General features: G+C 49.6%; 6 protein-coding genes across 6 annotated transcripts; 3 read left to right on the top strand and 3 right to left on the bottom strand.

Annotated features, from left to right (window-relative positions):
* Positions 1–408: 408 nt before the first annotated feature.
* FTJAE_8920 (alkaline phosphatase) lies at positions 409–2,579 on the bottom strand (the record flags this gene model as incomplete). The annotated part of the gene is made up of 5 exons (XM_037355788.1): positions 409–898; positions 950–1,623; positions 1,675–1,753; positions 1,799–1,983; positions 2,040–2,579. The coding sequence occupies 5 exons, from the start codon at positions 2,577–2,579 to the stop codon at positions 409–411; spliced, it is 1,968 nt and encodes a 655-aa protein (XP_037203972.1).
* A 1,828-nt stretch (positions 2,580–4,407) lies between these two features.
* Positions 4,408–5,833, bottom strand: FTJAE_8919 (queuine tRNA-ribosyltransferase; the record flags this gene model as incomplete). Its single annotated transcript, XM_037355786.1, has 2 exons — positions 4,408–5,579; positions 5,629–5,833. 2 exons carry the CDS (start codon positions 5,831–5,833, stop codon positions 4,408–4,410), a joined length of 1,377 nt encoding a protein of 458 aa, XP_037203971.1.
* A 932-nt stretch (positions 5,834–6,765) lies between these two features.
* FTJAE_8918 (uncharacterized protein) lies at positions 6,766–7,233 on the bottom strand (the record flags this gene model as incomplete). Its single annotated transcript, XM_037355785.1, has 1 exon — positions 6,766–7,233. One exon carries the CDS (start codon positions 7,231–7,233, stop codon positions 6,766–6,768), a length of 468 nt encoding a protein of 155 aa, XP_037203970.1.
* Positions 7,234–8,413: 1,180 nt separating this feature from the next.
* FTJAE_8917 (LCCL domain protein) lies at positions 8,414–10,697 on the top strand (the record flags this gene model as incomplete). Its single annotated transcript, XM_037355784.1, has 3 exons — positions 8,414–10,413; positions 10,502–10,535; positions 10,575–10,697. 3 exons carry the CDS (start codon positions 8,414–8,416, stop codon positions 10,695–10,697), a joined length of 2,157 nt encoding a protein of 718 aa, XP_037203969.1.
* A 596-nt stretch (positions 10,698–11,293) lies between these two features.
* FTJAE_8916 (poly polymerase) lies at positions 11,294–11,926 on the top strand (the record flags this gene model as incomplete). The annotated part of the gene is made up of 1 exon (XM_037355783.1): positions 11,294–11,926. One exon carries the CDS (start codon positions 11,294–11,296, stop codon positions 11,924–11,926), a length of 633 nt encoding a protein of 210 aa, XP_037203968.1.
* A 436-nt stretch (positions 11,927–12,362) lies between these two features.
* On the top strand, positions 12,363–13,127 carry FTJAE_8915 (hydrolase; the record flags this gene model as incomplete). Its single annotated transcript, XM_037355782.1, has 1 exon — positions 12,363–13,127. One exon carries the CDS (start codon positions 12,363–12,365, stop codon positions 13,125–13,127), a length of 765 nt encoding a protein of 254 aa, XP_037203967.1.
* Positions 13,128–13,142: the final 15 nt, after the last annotated feature.

The following is a 13,142-nucleotide window of genomic DNA, read 5'->3' as shown; positions in this document are numbered from 1 at the left end:
TCTACTGACTAGGGTGCATTCGAAGTTTGGCGAATGCCGGGTCATATCGCACGTGTATCATATGGGAAATGTTATGGAAGGAAAGGGTTATGAATTAATGATTTATGAGTGACGACTTAGAAAAAGTCTGGAATTGCCTCGGAATTCGCTATCAGCAAGAAAGCCCATGAGCCAAATCGGCATGGCCCCGAGGAAGATCACCAGAAATCTGTAACAATTAACAACCAGATATGCTCGCATTCGAAATGCGAATGAATAAAAATCTGTGAATATTCAAATGTGTATTGCTCATTGCTCGAAAGTTCCCCTTATTACACCTCGCAGCACTTGCATCTCTATCATCTACCAACTTATACATCACTCGTTCATCTCGTCGTAAGCCCACCACCGCCACCGGTTCATAATTTTCTAATAACCCTGCTTCTTGCCCTGAGCAAGACCGAGGCAGTTGGCAATCTTGTAAAAGATGTCAACGTTGTTGAAAGTGCCACTGAAAGTCTCCTGGCAAGGACCAAGAGCATAGACAGGGACATCGGTCAGAGAGTGAACACCCTGGGCGTTATCGGTGCTGATAGTACCGTTGATGAGGAAACCCTTGGGAGAGTCCTCGGGGTTGGCGTAGTAGTCATCGTCCTTGAGCTCGACGGCAGCCTCGCGGGGACCGGCCTTCTTGACCTTGTAGTCCTCACGGTGGTCAGGGACGGCAGCGACACCAGCGGCGATGGCGTATCGGGGCTCCCAGTTGGTAGGGAAGTTGGCGCCAGTGCCGTAGTTGATGCCCTTGGCCTTCTTGGTGTACTGAGACTCACCGGACTGAGCGTAGGTGCCGATGGCACGGCGCTTGTCACGGTCATCCTCCTGCTGGGCGAGGTACTCAGTGTCGGCGGAACCGTAAACGCTGCGATCGTTAGTTATCTGATGTCACGGCTATTGGAATAGGATAACTTACTCGAAACCGTGGCCGTGATCAGCTGAGACGATGATGAGGGTCTCATCAAGGATCTTGAGCTTCTTGAGCTTCTCAACAGTAGCACGGACAGTATCGTCAAGCTCGAGAAGATCACCCAGAGCACGGTCGTAGTCAAGAGCGTGCATCTGCTTGTCGATAGAGGCAGCCTCAGACATAAGGAAGAAACCCTTCTCCTTGCCACGAGTAGCAAGAACGTCAATGGCCTTGAGGGTCATGTCCTTGAGACCAGGGAGATCAGAAGCATCACCCTTACCGCCGGTAGGGTTGTTGTCGCGGCCCTCGAGGTTGTCCTTGTAAACATTGCGGTCGAGCCAGACGGGGAGATTGCTCTGGCAGAAAACACCGAGAGCACGCTTGCTCTTGTCGGCCTTTAGGAGAGAGGTCTTGTTAAGAGAGACGGTGTAGCCCTTCTTCTGGAACTCCTTGTAGTAGTCCTTGCCCTGGTAAGAGCCCTTACCGGCGAAGAAGTTCTCAGCACCGCCACCGAAGAAGACATCAGGGCCACCGTGCTGGGTCCAGCTGTAGTTGGTCATGCCGTTGAGAGCCTGGTCGATCAAAGGACCGTACTGGCCTCGGAGACGGGTGTGGCCACTGAGAGCAATGGGGGTAGCATCGGCAAGGAAAGCGGTAGAAACGGCGCCCCAAGCACCGCCCTATTGTTGCAATTAGAACTTTGAAGTGAACTCAATTGGGGTCAAACTTACCCAGACACGCTTGAAGACCTCAACAATGGTCTCAACCTTGGGGTCATCGAAGGGGTTGGGAGACGAATCAGCGTAGACACTGAGTTGTTAGCTTTTAATTTCAGTGATACAATAGTTTACTTACCCCATGGCGTTGACAGTGCTCTTGTGGCCGGTGTAAAGAGCAGAGGCGGAGTTGGCAGAGTCGGTGATGTAGCTGTCGATCGAATGGGTCATCTGGTGACCGAGCACAGGGAACTCGTCCAGCTTCATCAGAGTCTGGTACTTTCCGTTGATGCTCTTGTGTCCCAACAGACGAGCGGCAGTGATCTATGAATCTAGTCAGCTTCCACGAGCCGAGCCTCTCACATTGTGATTCGACTTACCATGTTGGTGGTCATGCCATCACCAATGAAGAAGATGACATTCTTGGCCTTTCGCTTAGGCTGAAGCTCGCGAACAGTCCACTCGGCAGTGGTCTTCTCGCCGTTGTAGTAGTTGAGGGTAACGGTGTACGTGCCAGGTTCGTAGAGGGCAATCTTGCGGTAGACCTTGGAAGCAACGTTGACAATGCTGGGCTTGTCCTCGTCTTCGGCAAATAGATCCTCGTACCACTTGAACTTCCATGTCTCGAGCTTGGGCTCACTAACACCAAAGGCCTTTGCAAAATCCTTGGCCTTTTGGCCCTTCTTGGCGATGGTCACGGTGAACTTCTCGTCAGGCTTTCCGTTGTGAGCAGCCTCAGAGCCATTGACGGGAGCGTGGACCTCGACACGGAGATCGAAGAGCTGGCCAGGCAGGAAATCACTCTGGTCGGGGGGGAGAACGCAGCCCAGAGTGGGACATGTGCCGAGACGCTGGTAGGTCTGAGCAGACACAGCAGCAATTGAGGCCGCAAGAGCGGCAATGGCATTGATTTTGACCATTCTTGTGAGTCTGAAACCAATTTCCAAGGATTTGGAAGCGGAAGCTGGTGGTTGTGGCGAGCTGAGGCAGCTTGAGAGGGGAGCTCGATAAGTTAGACTTTCAGAGAGGCATCATGGCTTTATAGCCGCCAACGCCGATCCCACGTGGATAGTTACCTCCCGGAAGACAAATTCGTCCCCGAGAAGCTATCCCATGTCGCGGATAGACAATTGGCCTTCCTCTGTGGGACAAGCTGAGGAGACTTATGATGAACTGATCTTGGCCTAACGTCGCATTGCATCTGGCCAATTAAGCTCGGGAAACGGCCAGGACAAACGACCGAGACAGGTTTAGATCGGCAAGAGAGAGTACGGGCAGATCCAGTGTGTTGGGATGAAAAAAGTACGTCTTCTGTGTTGCATCACGGAAGCGATTGGCGCCTCATGATGGAGGACTATAGCACGTGTGTAAGTTGTGCCAGGCCCGTTCCTTGCAAAAGGACCCTGCAACTAGTACTTATGCTTGTCAGTTCTCTTCTATGGAGCATCATGGATTCAAATCATTAGATTGGCAGCGGGGTGGGCGATGGACGCCGTTGGTGCTAGTCAAAACAGGTCAAATCATGATCCCTCATGTAACCCAGGTGCCATGATGAGCGTTGACATGTTGGTTGTACATATCTCCGATCCCCATCCCCCGATCCTTGGCTCGTCTTTTCCTGTCCCAAGTCGTTGACCGAACGTGAACGCCACATCCCGGCTCATGATATCCCAGCTCAGGTTCACCCGAGAGCACCAGTTGCAGCTGAGATCGGAGCAGAAAGACGACAGGGATCCTCGGCTGTGGCTCTCTCCAGAAGCTCAGATGCCGCTCGTGGGCGAATTGTGAGGTTCAATTGGCTCCTATACCCCTGCTCCCGCAGTTCCGCAGATCCCCAGATCCATGAGAGCAGGCCTTGGCTAGCTTCAATCAAGCTTAAAGCTTCATCCTTCTTATTCCACTTTGCAGACAAGCTTGTTTCTTAGCATAACTCGATCGGGCCTTGTCGGCCGAATTGCTACTTGACGTCGTACCAAGTCTCCGGTGGATTTCTCGGCGTAGGTGGCGTAACACTCTTACCACTGGCTCTTCGTTCATGAAATCTGCGTGCCTGGTGAGATAACAAGCCTATTGTGATGATTCAGTGGTATTCCAGCCTAAACTCTGTCAATCTCATCATACATTTAGGACGCCGTTGGCAAAGTTTATGAAAGCATCTGCATAGGGCACTGACTAGGGCATGAGCCCATGGCCTTAGTTCTTATAGGCAGGTATAAAAAATACGCACATTCTAGACTGTTGATGAAGATAAGATCAGCTGTGTAATTCCGCTCGGAGCTGCCTCATATGGCTCACCGAAACGTGCTCCAAATTCGGCATTGAGTGGCTAGACCTGCAATTTTACGAAGCTCGGCAATAAACTGTCATGGTCGTATGTTCATTGACTCTTGGGACTCTCTCGGCACGTGAACAGATCCTCTTCTTATCTTTTGTAGTGTTGTTGATTCATGAGAAAATCGGATGGACTGTCAGAATTGACTTTTTTTTTTTTGCTTCTATTCCGGCTCCAACAACCAAGCAAAATATGCACAATGCTCTATTCTATAAGTCAAGCAAGCCCACTATAGCCGTAATAAGATCGACGATGCGTTAAGTGGAATCGTGTTGATCAAACACCAGTCTGCCTGGCTATATCATCTCTTCTCTTGATCAGCATGCATCAAAGGTGGGCCGAGCCAGATCGTCGGAATAACATCTTCGCAGCGACCGTACCTGACATGACAGGAACGGCTTTCTACATTAGCTCCGTCACTTCTCCAAACTCGGTGCAACCTCATCGACGGGCAGTGTTCCATCGACAGCTGCCAGAGGTTCTGCAATGGCCTCGGGGTGGGGACTGGCATCGACCGAATCAAACGCTTGCCAGCTAGGCTCGTTGATCTTAGCCTGACCAGCTATGCTCTTGAAATGGTAACCCCTGGCTCGGGGTCTCACTCCAGTTCCAGCAGGGACCTCGGGCTCATAAACAGTCAAGAATTTCTTATGAAGGTCGTCAAACTTCTCGGCGCTCTCGTTTAGAGCTGCCCGAACCCCTTCAAAGAATGAAGTGAGAATGGCATGATTGTGAATCTGGAGTAGGTTCCAGCCCAACATCTCCTTCGCATTCAGTAGGTGCTTAATGAACGCCCGGTGATGCTTGGTGCAAGTGTAGCATTGGCAACCGCTCACTAGAGGCTGCAGGGATGTCGTATGCTCCTCTGACCACATATCGATGCCCAGTGGCTGCATGTCCGAGGACTCGGGGGGTGGGAAGGTGAACGATAGGGCGATGCCTGCATCAGAAGCAGTGTTGGCGAAAGGTACCGTGCATACATCGATACCCAGAGCGATCTGTCGCAGAATATCCTGGGGGCTCTTAGATGGTCCAAATGACAACCGCGGCAGAGATCCAAGAGAAGGATAGTTTGCCAACTCAGGGACAAGGTTAACATCATAAACTGCAAGACCAGAGAGGGAATCTCGCACGTCTTCTGCAAGATACCGCAAGTAGTCCCACTGTATAGGGTACTCGACAGGCAATACAGGAGCGAAGATGGAAACTCCCATCTCCTTCAGACGACCTTTAGGGTCTGAAAGATGAAAGAATTCGTCTACCCATTCTTCGGTTCTTTCAACCATGCGAATTTGACGTTTTGACGTTGGTGTTGAGCTGGAGTGGAAGAGGTCAGCTGGAGGAATGGCGATATCTGGTTGAGTGAGTTCAATAGTCTTGGTGAACTCGGGGATAGTGAGATTGCGGAAACCGGTAGAGGTAAAAATGCTGACATGATGAGCACCGTTTCCAACAGGTGTTGTCACAGCTGGGAACCGTCTTGGGCCGAGAATAAGTGCTCGATCTGAAGGGAAAGCAGTAAAGCTCTGAAGATTTCTTGGTGTACCAGGGGGCAACTGAAGAACAGGAGGTTGTGATTTCTCAAGAACTGTTCTCAACGTTAGACTATCACTCAAAAATAGATTTAATCTTCATACAGTCCTCGATTGCTAGATATGCGGCATCAAACGCTGTGTGCTTGGTGACATTGTCTGGAGTCAAGTGAGGAACAACTCCTCGAGATGCAACAGCGATGTAGTTTGGTGTCTGCATAATCCTTCGATTACTAGCAAATGCTAGACGGCCAAGCCGAGCAACACCAGCTTCAGTTGTAGCAGCAGAGGGTTTTAGTAGTTCAAACATTGTTAGTGTTGATCCTTTTGACGTAGGTTGAGCCATCTTGACTTGTGATCGCCATGTATGTCTGTACAAGGAGTTTGTGAGTATATTTGCAGCAAGGATTAGCTAGATGTGGGGGGTGTGAATGCGCACTGATGCACTGTGTCTCAACTTCCGAGGTTAACCCGATGTAAGTCATCTAGCCGTCGAGATGGTAGACAGTAATTGAAGGGACATTCAAGTAGATTCTTATTCCCTAATCTGCTCTAGGTTTCAATTATGATATGATGGAAGTTGAGGAAGGATTATTCCTAATGGGCGGTCGGGGAAAGGCGGGAAGCGGAGTGATGGTGAAGAACAATACCTACTTAGCTAGCTACCCACTGACCCAAGGTATCAAGGTAAGACTCTCACTCCATAGATGGTCGGTTACTATTTCGCGGCTTTCTTCACCTGGAAATCTCACGAAAAGTCAAGAATTCATGGGATGTTCAGTCGTATCTGGTGATCGGAAGCTAAGGCCAAGCGACTACTATATGAAAAGATTGAGTTGAGGGTATCTATCTAATCTACAAACAAGGAAAAAAAGAGTGGCGAGATTTCAGTGCTGGCCTCAAACCTCAGGAGTCAAAGATCCATAGGTGAAGCTCCATGAGGCTGATCCCGAGTGGGCGGTCCATCATGATACCCGATGTCACAGCACTCGTTTATTATCGAGCTCAAGTGGGCGATGGCATGAGCATTTTATCCCAGGGGTTTCCGACTCAGGTTTGTTGGTCTTCCTCCTATAAGTCTTTGTAGAGCCAGCCTGGGGAGTATCTTTCTCCTCTAAGCTTCTCGATTCTGGCTTAGGGGGCGCCTCGCCGTCTTTGGAAATAAATCGCATTAGGTTTATAAACATCGAGATAATGACGAGCATGTACCAAATGAAAGACACACATGTCGCTAGCAGATTCTTAGTATAGAGTCAACACAGAATGCTGGGTTTGCTTACCGATTCCATCCATCTTAGCCTCCCTCAATTCATACTCATGTTCTGCGATGAGCTTTCGTGCAAGAGACTCTGGATCTTCTCGCTCAGCAGCCGGAGCAAGGGACTCTCGATACTTGGCAAAAGCCGCAAGACGTTGTTTGATACTTTCCGCCGCTTTGTATTCCTGCTCGAATCTTGCTGCGAACGTCATGGGTTCGTCAAGCTTCTCGTTCATTGACAGACCACGGGAGGGAAGTGTGGCTAGAGGTGATCGTGTTCGTAGTCCTCGGGTTTGATGCTGCGGGCGAAAGATAGGTGGTCGCCATTGGCGTCGTGGAAAATGTGCTAGGGGGTTCGCGATATGGAACCGAGATAATCTCGAGAATACTGAAGCCCCGGTACGGAGTACGGCATGACTTTGAGAGAATGGTTTCTGGAGAGTGGTGATCATATCTTCAATTGAGCGATGGTTGATATGATGAGGTTGTAAAATCACACGGTTTGTAGAAGAGATTATATATGAATGTCACTGGAAAAGACAGTTTTTATCAATCAGCTGGCTATTCAGGGCACAAAATTATTGGAGCACCAAACCAACAAACTTAAACTTAGCTGCAAGTTTCTTTGTAACATGGAGGTGATGCTGTGTCCACCATCAATCCTATAGAAGGTTGACGCAATGCAGGCCTCGACTGTCAGAATTCCTACAGTCCCGAGGGTCTACAGGTTTATCTATGATGCGATGCCATCCGGCTGCGTGTTTGCTTGTTACTTCTTGACTTGCGATGCCTGAATAATAGCAAAGGCCCGAGAATGCTGGATGAAGAGAAAGAAGCTTCACCGCAGTGAAACAAAATTGTGTAAGTTTCTCGTTAGCTAGACTCGAAAACTCCCGGGACTCTGGGTGTTGGGCTGTTATGCTGTTCAACAAACAAACAATAGATGCAACAACTGAACTGTTGTGTATGTAATACTGTGTCACTCAAAGATCGAGATATATCTCTATAACCTAACATCTTTTTGGAAATCCGTACCCTAGCTCTAACATAGTCACTGAAGTGTATACAGCATTTAGGTGTAGAGTTGTGGTCGCGTGCATTTCTACTGGAGGTGAATAAAAGTGGCGCACGCTGTTCCTGCTTCTTAGCGCAGCGTCTCACGGGAACTAGCTCCAGTTCAGTGGCCACAGGGCTGATGCTCAACCAATCACTATCATAAATCTCTCACGGATAGATACAGCGATACCCCAGGGTTACGGTTACGTCGGGTCTGACACCCATGTCTCAGCGATCGAGGTACACGATGTAACTGAGTGGACAAAGAGGCTTTGGGTCTAAAACCTCAGTATGAATTGCCAAACCATCATCAACTCAACATCGCCTATCATCAGTCTCACATCTCCCCGCACCCACGTCGGAAAACGAAAACAAAAGTGTGACACGATAGGATCCTCACGAAACACCAACATCGATAAGCGCTCCCCATTCTCCACATTTCCTCTGCATCCTTCGGCACCGGGTCTTCCGGAGCAGGCAAATCCGCCGAGCCAAGCCAAGCCCAAGCCCAAGCCCAGAGGCCATTAGCTCTCGTATACGCAATCCATTCCTCATATCTTCTTCCATATCCCGGAAATGTTGAGCCATGAAGACGACGAAGAATCACAACCTCTCATGGCTCGCACCGATTCTATAGACGTCGGCGTCGTGCCCGTCAGCGGCAGCGGCAGCGATTCGGATCGCGAGAATGCCTATACCCATCCTGATGCGCCGCTCGATACCGGAACGACACTCGAAGTCGATGACAGCGGCCCCTCGACCCCACGGTTCATCCAAGATGAGACTACCTGGAAGAGGTGGAATTGGGTCCCATACCCCGTTCGGCGAGCTTCGAAATGGGTTGTGAAATGGTCTCACGGCCCTGCAAACCCTCAGCCTTTTCGCATTAAACCACTCTTCCCAGCTATCCAGGAATACCCCCTCGTCCTTGTCGACGGCTTCATTCCTAATCTCAAACACCGATTTTGGCTCGTCTTCTGCTATCTATCCATTTGGATCGTCACTTTCGCTCTCGTTAAACGCCGCGACACCATGGCTAGTGAGATCGAAGGATGGGGCACACCGCAAACCATTGGATGCGGTGTTTCATATTGGGCCGCCGGGAACCTGTGCGGACTGGATGGAAGCGACTGTCGCCCTTTCAATGGCAGCGGTTTTCCATTCAAGTGCAGGGCCAATTGCGAAAACTACCATGTCTTGAACCCCAGAGCGGTTGGGGACCAAGAGCTCATCTATGCACCCATGGTCGTAGGAGGGCCGGGTACCAATGGGTCTGCTGAGCCTGTGTACCGCGGAGACTCCTTCGTATGTGCTGCTGCTATCCACGCCGGCGTCGTTTCGAACCAAGACGGCGGTTGTGGTGTTGTTGAGTTGGTTGGCCGCAGTGAGAATTATGCTGCGTCCAGACACCATGGTATCTCAAGTATAGGATTTGACTCTCATTTCCCATTGTCCTTCCGCTTCGTTCCAGATGTCAAATGCTCCGCGATCGATTCGCGATGGGATTTGTTGGCTGTTTCAACCGTCTTTGGTGGAGTTTTGTCTCTCTTCACCAATTCGGCTGCGCTCTTCTTCTTCACCATCTTCACGGGCATCTTCTGGACTGTTGGTATGGCACTTGACCCGCCTCCATCAAGAACAGTTGCGTCTTTGTTCTCCAACTTGATCGGAAAGTTCCTCCCTGCAATGTTTTGTGCTTGGGTCATGTACGACAAGATGGGTGTTCGTCGCACTCTCAAGGGTCTCACAGCACAGGTCGAAAAGACAATCTTGTGGCTCGGCGGATGCTGGGTTGGTGGAATGGAGAACTATACCCTTAGCTTCATCCCCATTTCGCGCCTCAACAAGCACGATCTGAACCAGCAACCAGGGGCTAGGGCAGCCCTTGCTATCATCATAATCGTGCTTGTCGCCATTGTCTGTTCACAGGTGTGGTTCTTCCGGAAAGAAGGACGCTTGATCAAATACCTCAAGCTCTACGCACTCCTTGTCGGGGCCATCCTCATCTCCCTTACCATTCCGAGACTCAATCTGCGGATTCATCACTACATCATTGCGCTCCTGCTTCTTCCTGGAACGAGTATGCAGACAAGGCCGTCTCTTCTATACCAGGGACTTCTCGTTGGGCTCTTCATTAGTGGTATCGCTCGATGGGGCTTTGACCCTGTGCTCCAAACCTCTGAAGCTCTACAGGGGGATGCTCAAAAGGGATCCAAATTACCATCAATCACCGAGCCTGTCATTCACCTTGCCAATGGCACGGATACATTGTCAAACATCACATTCACATGGAACGAGCCGCCACGGCAGCTGTACGATGGGATAAGTATCCTGGTGAACGACGTCGAGCGTTTCCGTACATACTTCGGCGATGTTGATGAGGAGCGTAGCTTTGTCTGGAGCAGAAACAGCACTTTGGACTTGCCAGAGTACTTCCGCTTTGCATATATGGATGGAAGTGAAAGTGGAGACTATACCAAGGCCGGCATCTGGACAGCAGATGGCGAGTGGAACAAGATGAAGCCTGGACCCTCACGGTTAAAGGCCCGCAGTTTGGACAACAATAAGTTGGTTAAGTGAGTGGATAAAGTCATTTCGGCGATTTTAGTGAACGTTGGTAAGATGTGTGTCAAGCCGATGATCAAGTTATGCTTTCAGTCTCAGGAAAATAAGGCCAGGATTTGGAATGCGGAGCTTAGTAAGTCGGACAAGGAGAGATAAGAAGGACTAGGAGAAGTTCGAGAAGGAGCAGATGAAGAAGGGGATGAATGATAAGGAGAAGGAGAAGATAGAGAATGGGAAGATAGAGAAGGAGAAGGAGAAGGAGAAGGAGAAGGAGAAGGAGAAGAAGGATACCTGATAAGAAACTTCCAGAAGACAAGGTCGGATCCAACAAGTCAGATAAGGAGAAAGCAGCTGGAAATAAGACAGCTGAGGCAGACAAGGCAATGCAGGTAGGTGACTGTCTTTTCCGACAAGAGCGTAAGCAAGAGTTAGATTTTACTATTACAAGCATGATAATGAACAAATATGAATACCATTGTATTTCTTTGGCCCCCTAGTTCAGAGTCTTTGTGCTCTTTGTCTGCTATATGTGTTGCTCTAGGAAATAACGTCTAGACGTGATGTAGAATTGGTAGGTATAACCCGATTAATCTACCAGCCCGCGGAAACACCTGACGTGCCATCCTAGAGAAGGTATCTACGACAGATTTAAGGTACGGATAATGTAAGATAGGGTGGTGGAAAGCAAGGTCGGCAGTTCTGATCAGAACTGCAAGCTTCCGCTAACAGCGTTTGACACTGGGCTGCTTCAACAAACACCTTTCTACCAACTTCGAAATCCAGCGCTGGAACATCATCCTCTAATATATACCGGCTTGCACACTTTGTCTTGTTAACTCTATAAATGTCAAGTTCTCGATCGCCATTCGAATTCCCCTTCTATCGACCAGCATGACTAGAGCCAAACGGCGCAAACAACCACCACCACCTCCTCCTCCTCTGCCTCCCATTCCTCAAACTCCGCCCAAAACAACTCCGACCGGGTCTGAGCCGAAAGAATCGTCGGATAAAGACGAACCTACTTCTTCAGACAGTACCTTATATGCTCATTCAAATCCGAAACCTCCTGATCCGTGCCCATATCACTACAAGCCCGTCTATTACTTCTTCTACGATAGTCTCAGGCAGCCGACCGTGCTCCAAGCGGTGCTTGAATCCTCTGAACCCCCCAAACTACGAAATGCCAAAGTCCGCGGATACTCGCTTGCACCACGCGGTCGTTTCACGTCACTTGTCGAAGGTCAACCTGGGTCCGGGGTCCTGGGTAGGGCGGTACAAGTGCAATCTGCGGAAGAGGAATACAAGCTCGGTTGGCACCAAACCAGCGCTTATGTTCTTACACCATGTTTGATCGAGTTTATAGACAGAGAAGAGCCGAAAGAACTTGCGGGATTGGTATTCACAGATGCTGGTGATCAAGGGGCTTGGAGGACTATGCGATTTGATTACAAGGCGTGGAAGTCTCAGATAGGAACTCGACTCCCACGAAATTGGCAAAGAAGCACACTGGAGCCGAGTTCGTAGTGCTCTTGCATTCATTGTTCGAGGTGAATTCGCAGCAAAACACCATAAAATAGGAAGCTTCTGTTATTTTATTTGCTTGTATTCGTCATACTTGACTTTTCTGTTTGTACTCTTGTATGCTGTAGGTATGTACTACCTACACCTCAGTATGTCGTCAAATGTGGGGGGGTTGTGGAGAGATATTGGCAGTGGATGAAACATGTAACTCGAGACTTTGACACTGAGTGACAAAAATGCTTAGGCAAGTATAGCTGAAACTAGGGCGGACTCATCGTGATCTTAGTAGAGATTTTGATTGGTTATTTTTGACACCTGATCCAAGGCCTGAGGGTTTCCCCATCCGTCTGGGTAACTCACTCACGTTATCCATTCATACAACTTCAACTTCACAACCACCAACTTCATTATACTTCAACTCACAAACAGCACAACGAAAATGCCTCCTCGAATCCCCACTGAAGACGACTTCTCCCCTCTATCAAGCACCCTCCCTCACACTCTTCACTTCCCCTCACCACCAGAATCAACCACCACATTCCTCATTCTCTTCCACGGTCTAGGCGACCACGATGTTCCTTTCGCCTCTTTCGCCAAGAACCTCAATCTTCCCGGCGTTCTCGCTATTTCAGTGCGCGGTACATCTGTTCTGCCAGCTGCGCTTCTCGGCGGTGATAGGCCGGGATATCATTGGGGTGATGATCTCACTGTTGATCCCAGCACGGGAGACATTGCGGATGATTCTGGCTTCGAGAAGGCTCGGAATCTGATCATGGATAAGTTGATCGGGGAAACCCTTATTGAGAAGTGTGGGTGGGAGATGAGAGATATCATTTTCTTTGGGTTTGGGCAGGGTGGCTCACTTGCTCTTGGTCTCGCAGCCTCTTTGAACAAGACCCCTCGGGTCACTGATGTTTCCGAGGGTGAGAGCACTTCGCCAGGTAACAAGAAGTTCAAAGGTGCTATATCTCTCGGCGGACCTTTACCGCAATCTATGGTGTCTACAGTCACGAATCGCAGCAAGAGCAGCACAAGCGTGTTGGTATGTCAACTTGACGACGACGCTGTCGATGCTGTGAAGCGAGAGTTCGACGATGTCAAGGTCGTCCAGTGGAAGAGACGTGAGGTGAGCATGCCAATGAACAGAGATGAGGTGTTGCCTTTGATGCAGTTCTTTGCGGATAAGCTCAAGAATGAATGGTAGTTCATTTCGCGGGCT

Source organism: Fusarium tjaetaba (assembly GCF_013396195.1).
Source record: "Fusarium tjaetaba strain NRRL 66243 chromosome Unknown NRRL66243_c0000198, whole genome shotgun sequence".
Classification (NCBI taxonomy): Eukaryota; Fungi; Ascomycota; class Sordariomycetes; order Hypocreales; family Nectriaceae; genus Fusarium; species Fusarium tjaetaba.
Note: the sequence above shows the minus strand (reverse complement) of the source record. Positions and strands in the feature narration are given on the sequence as shown.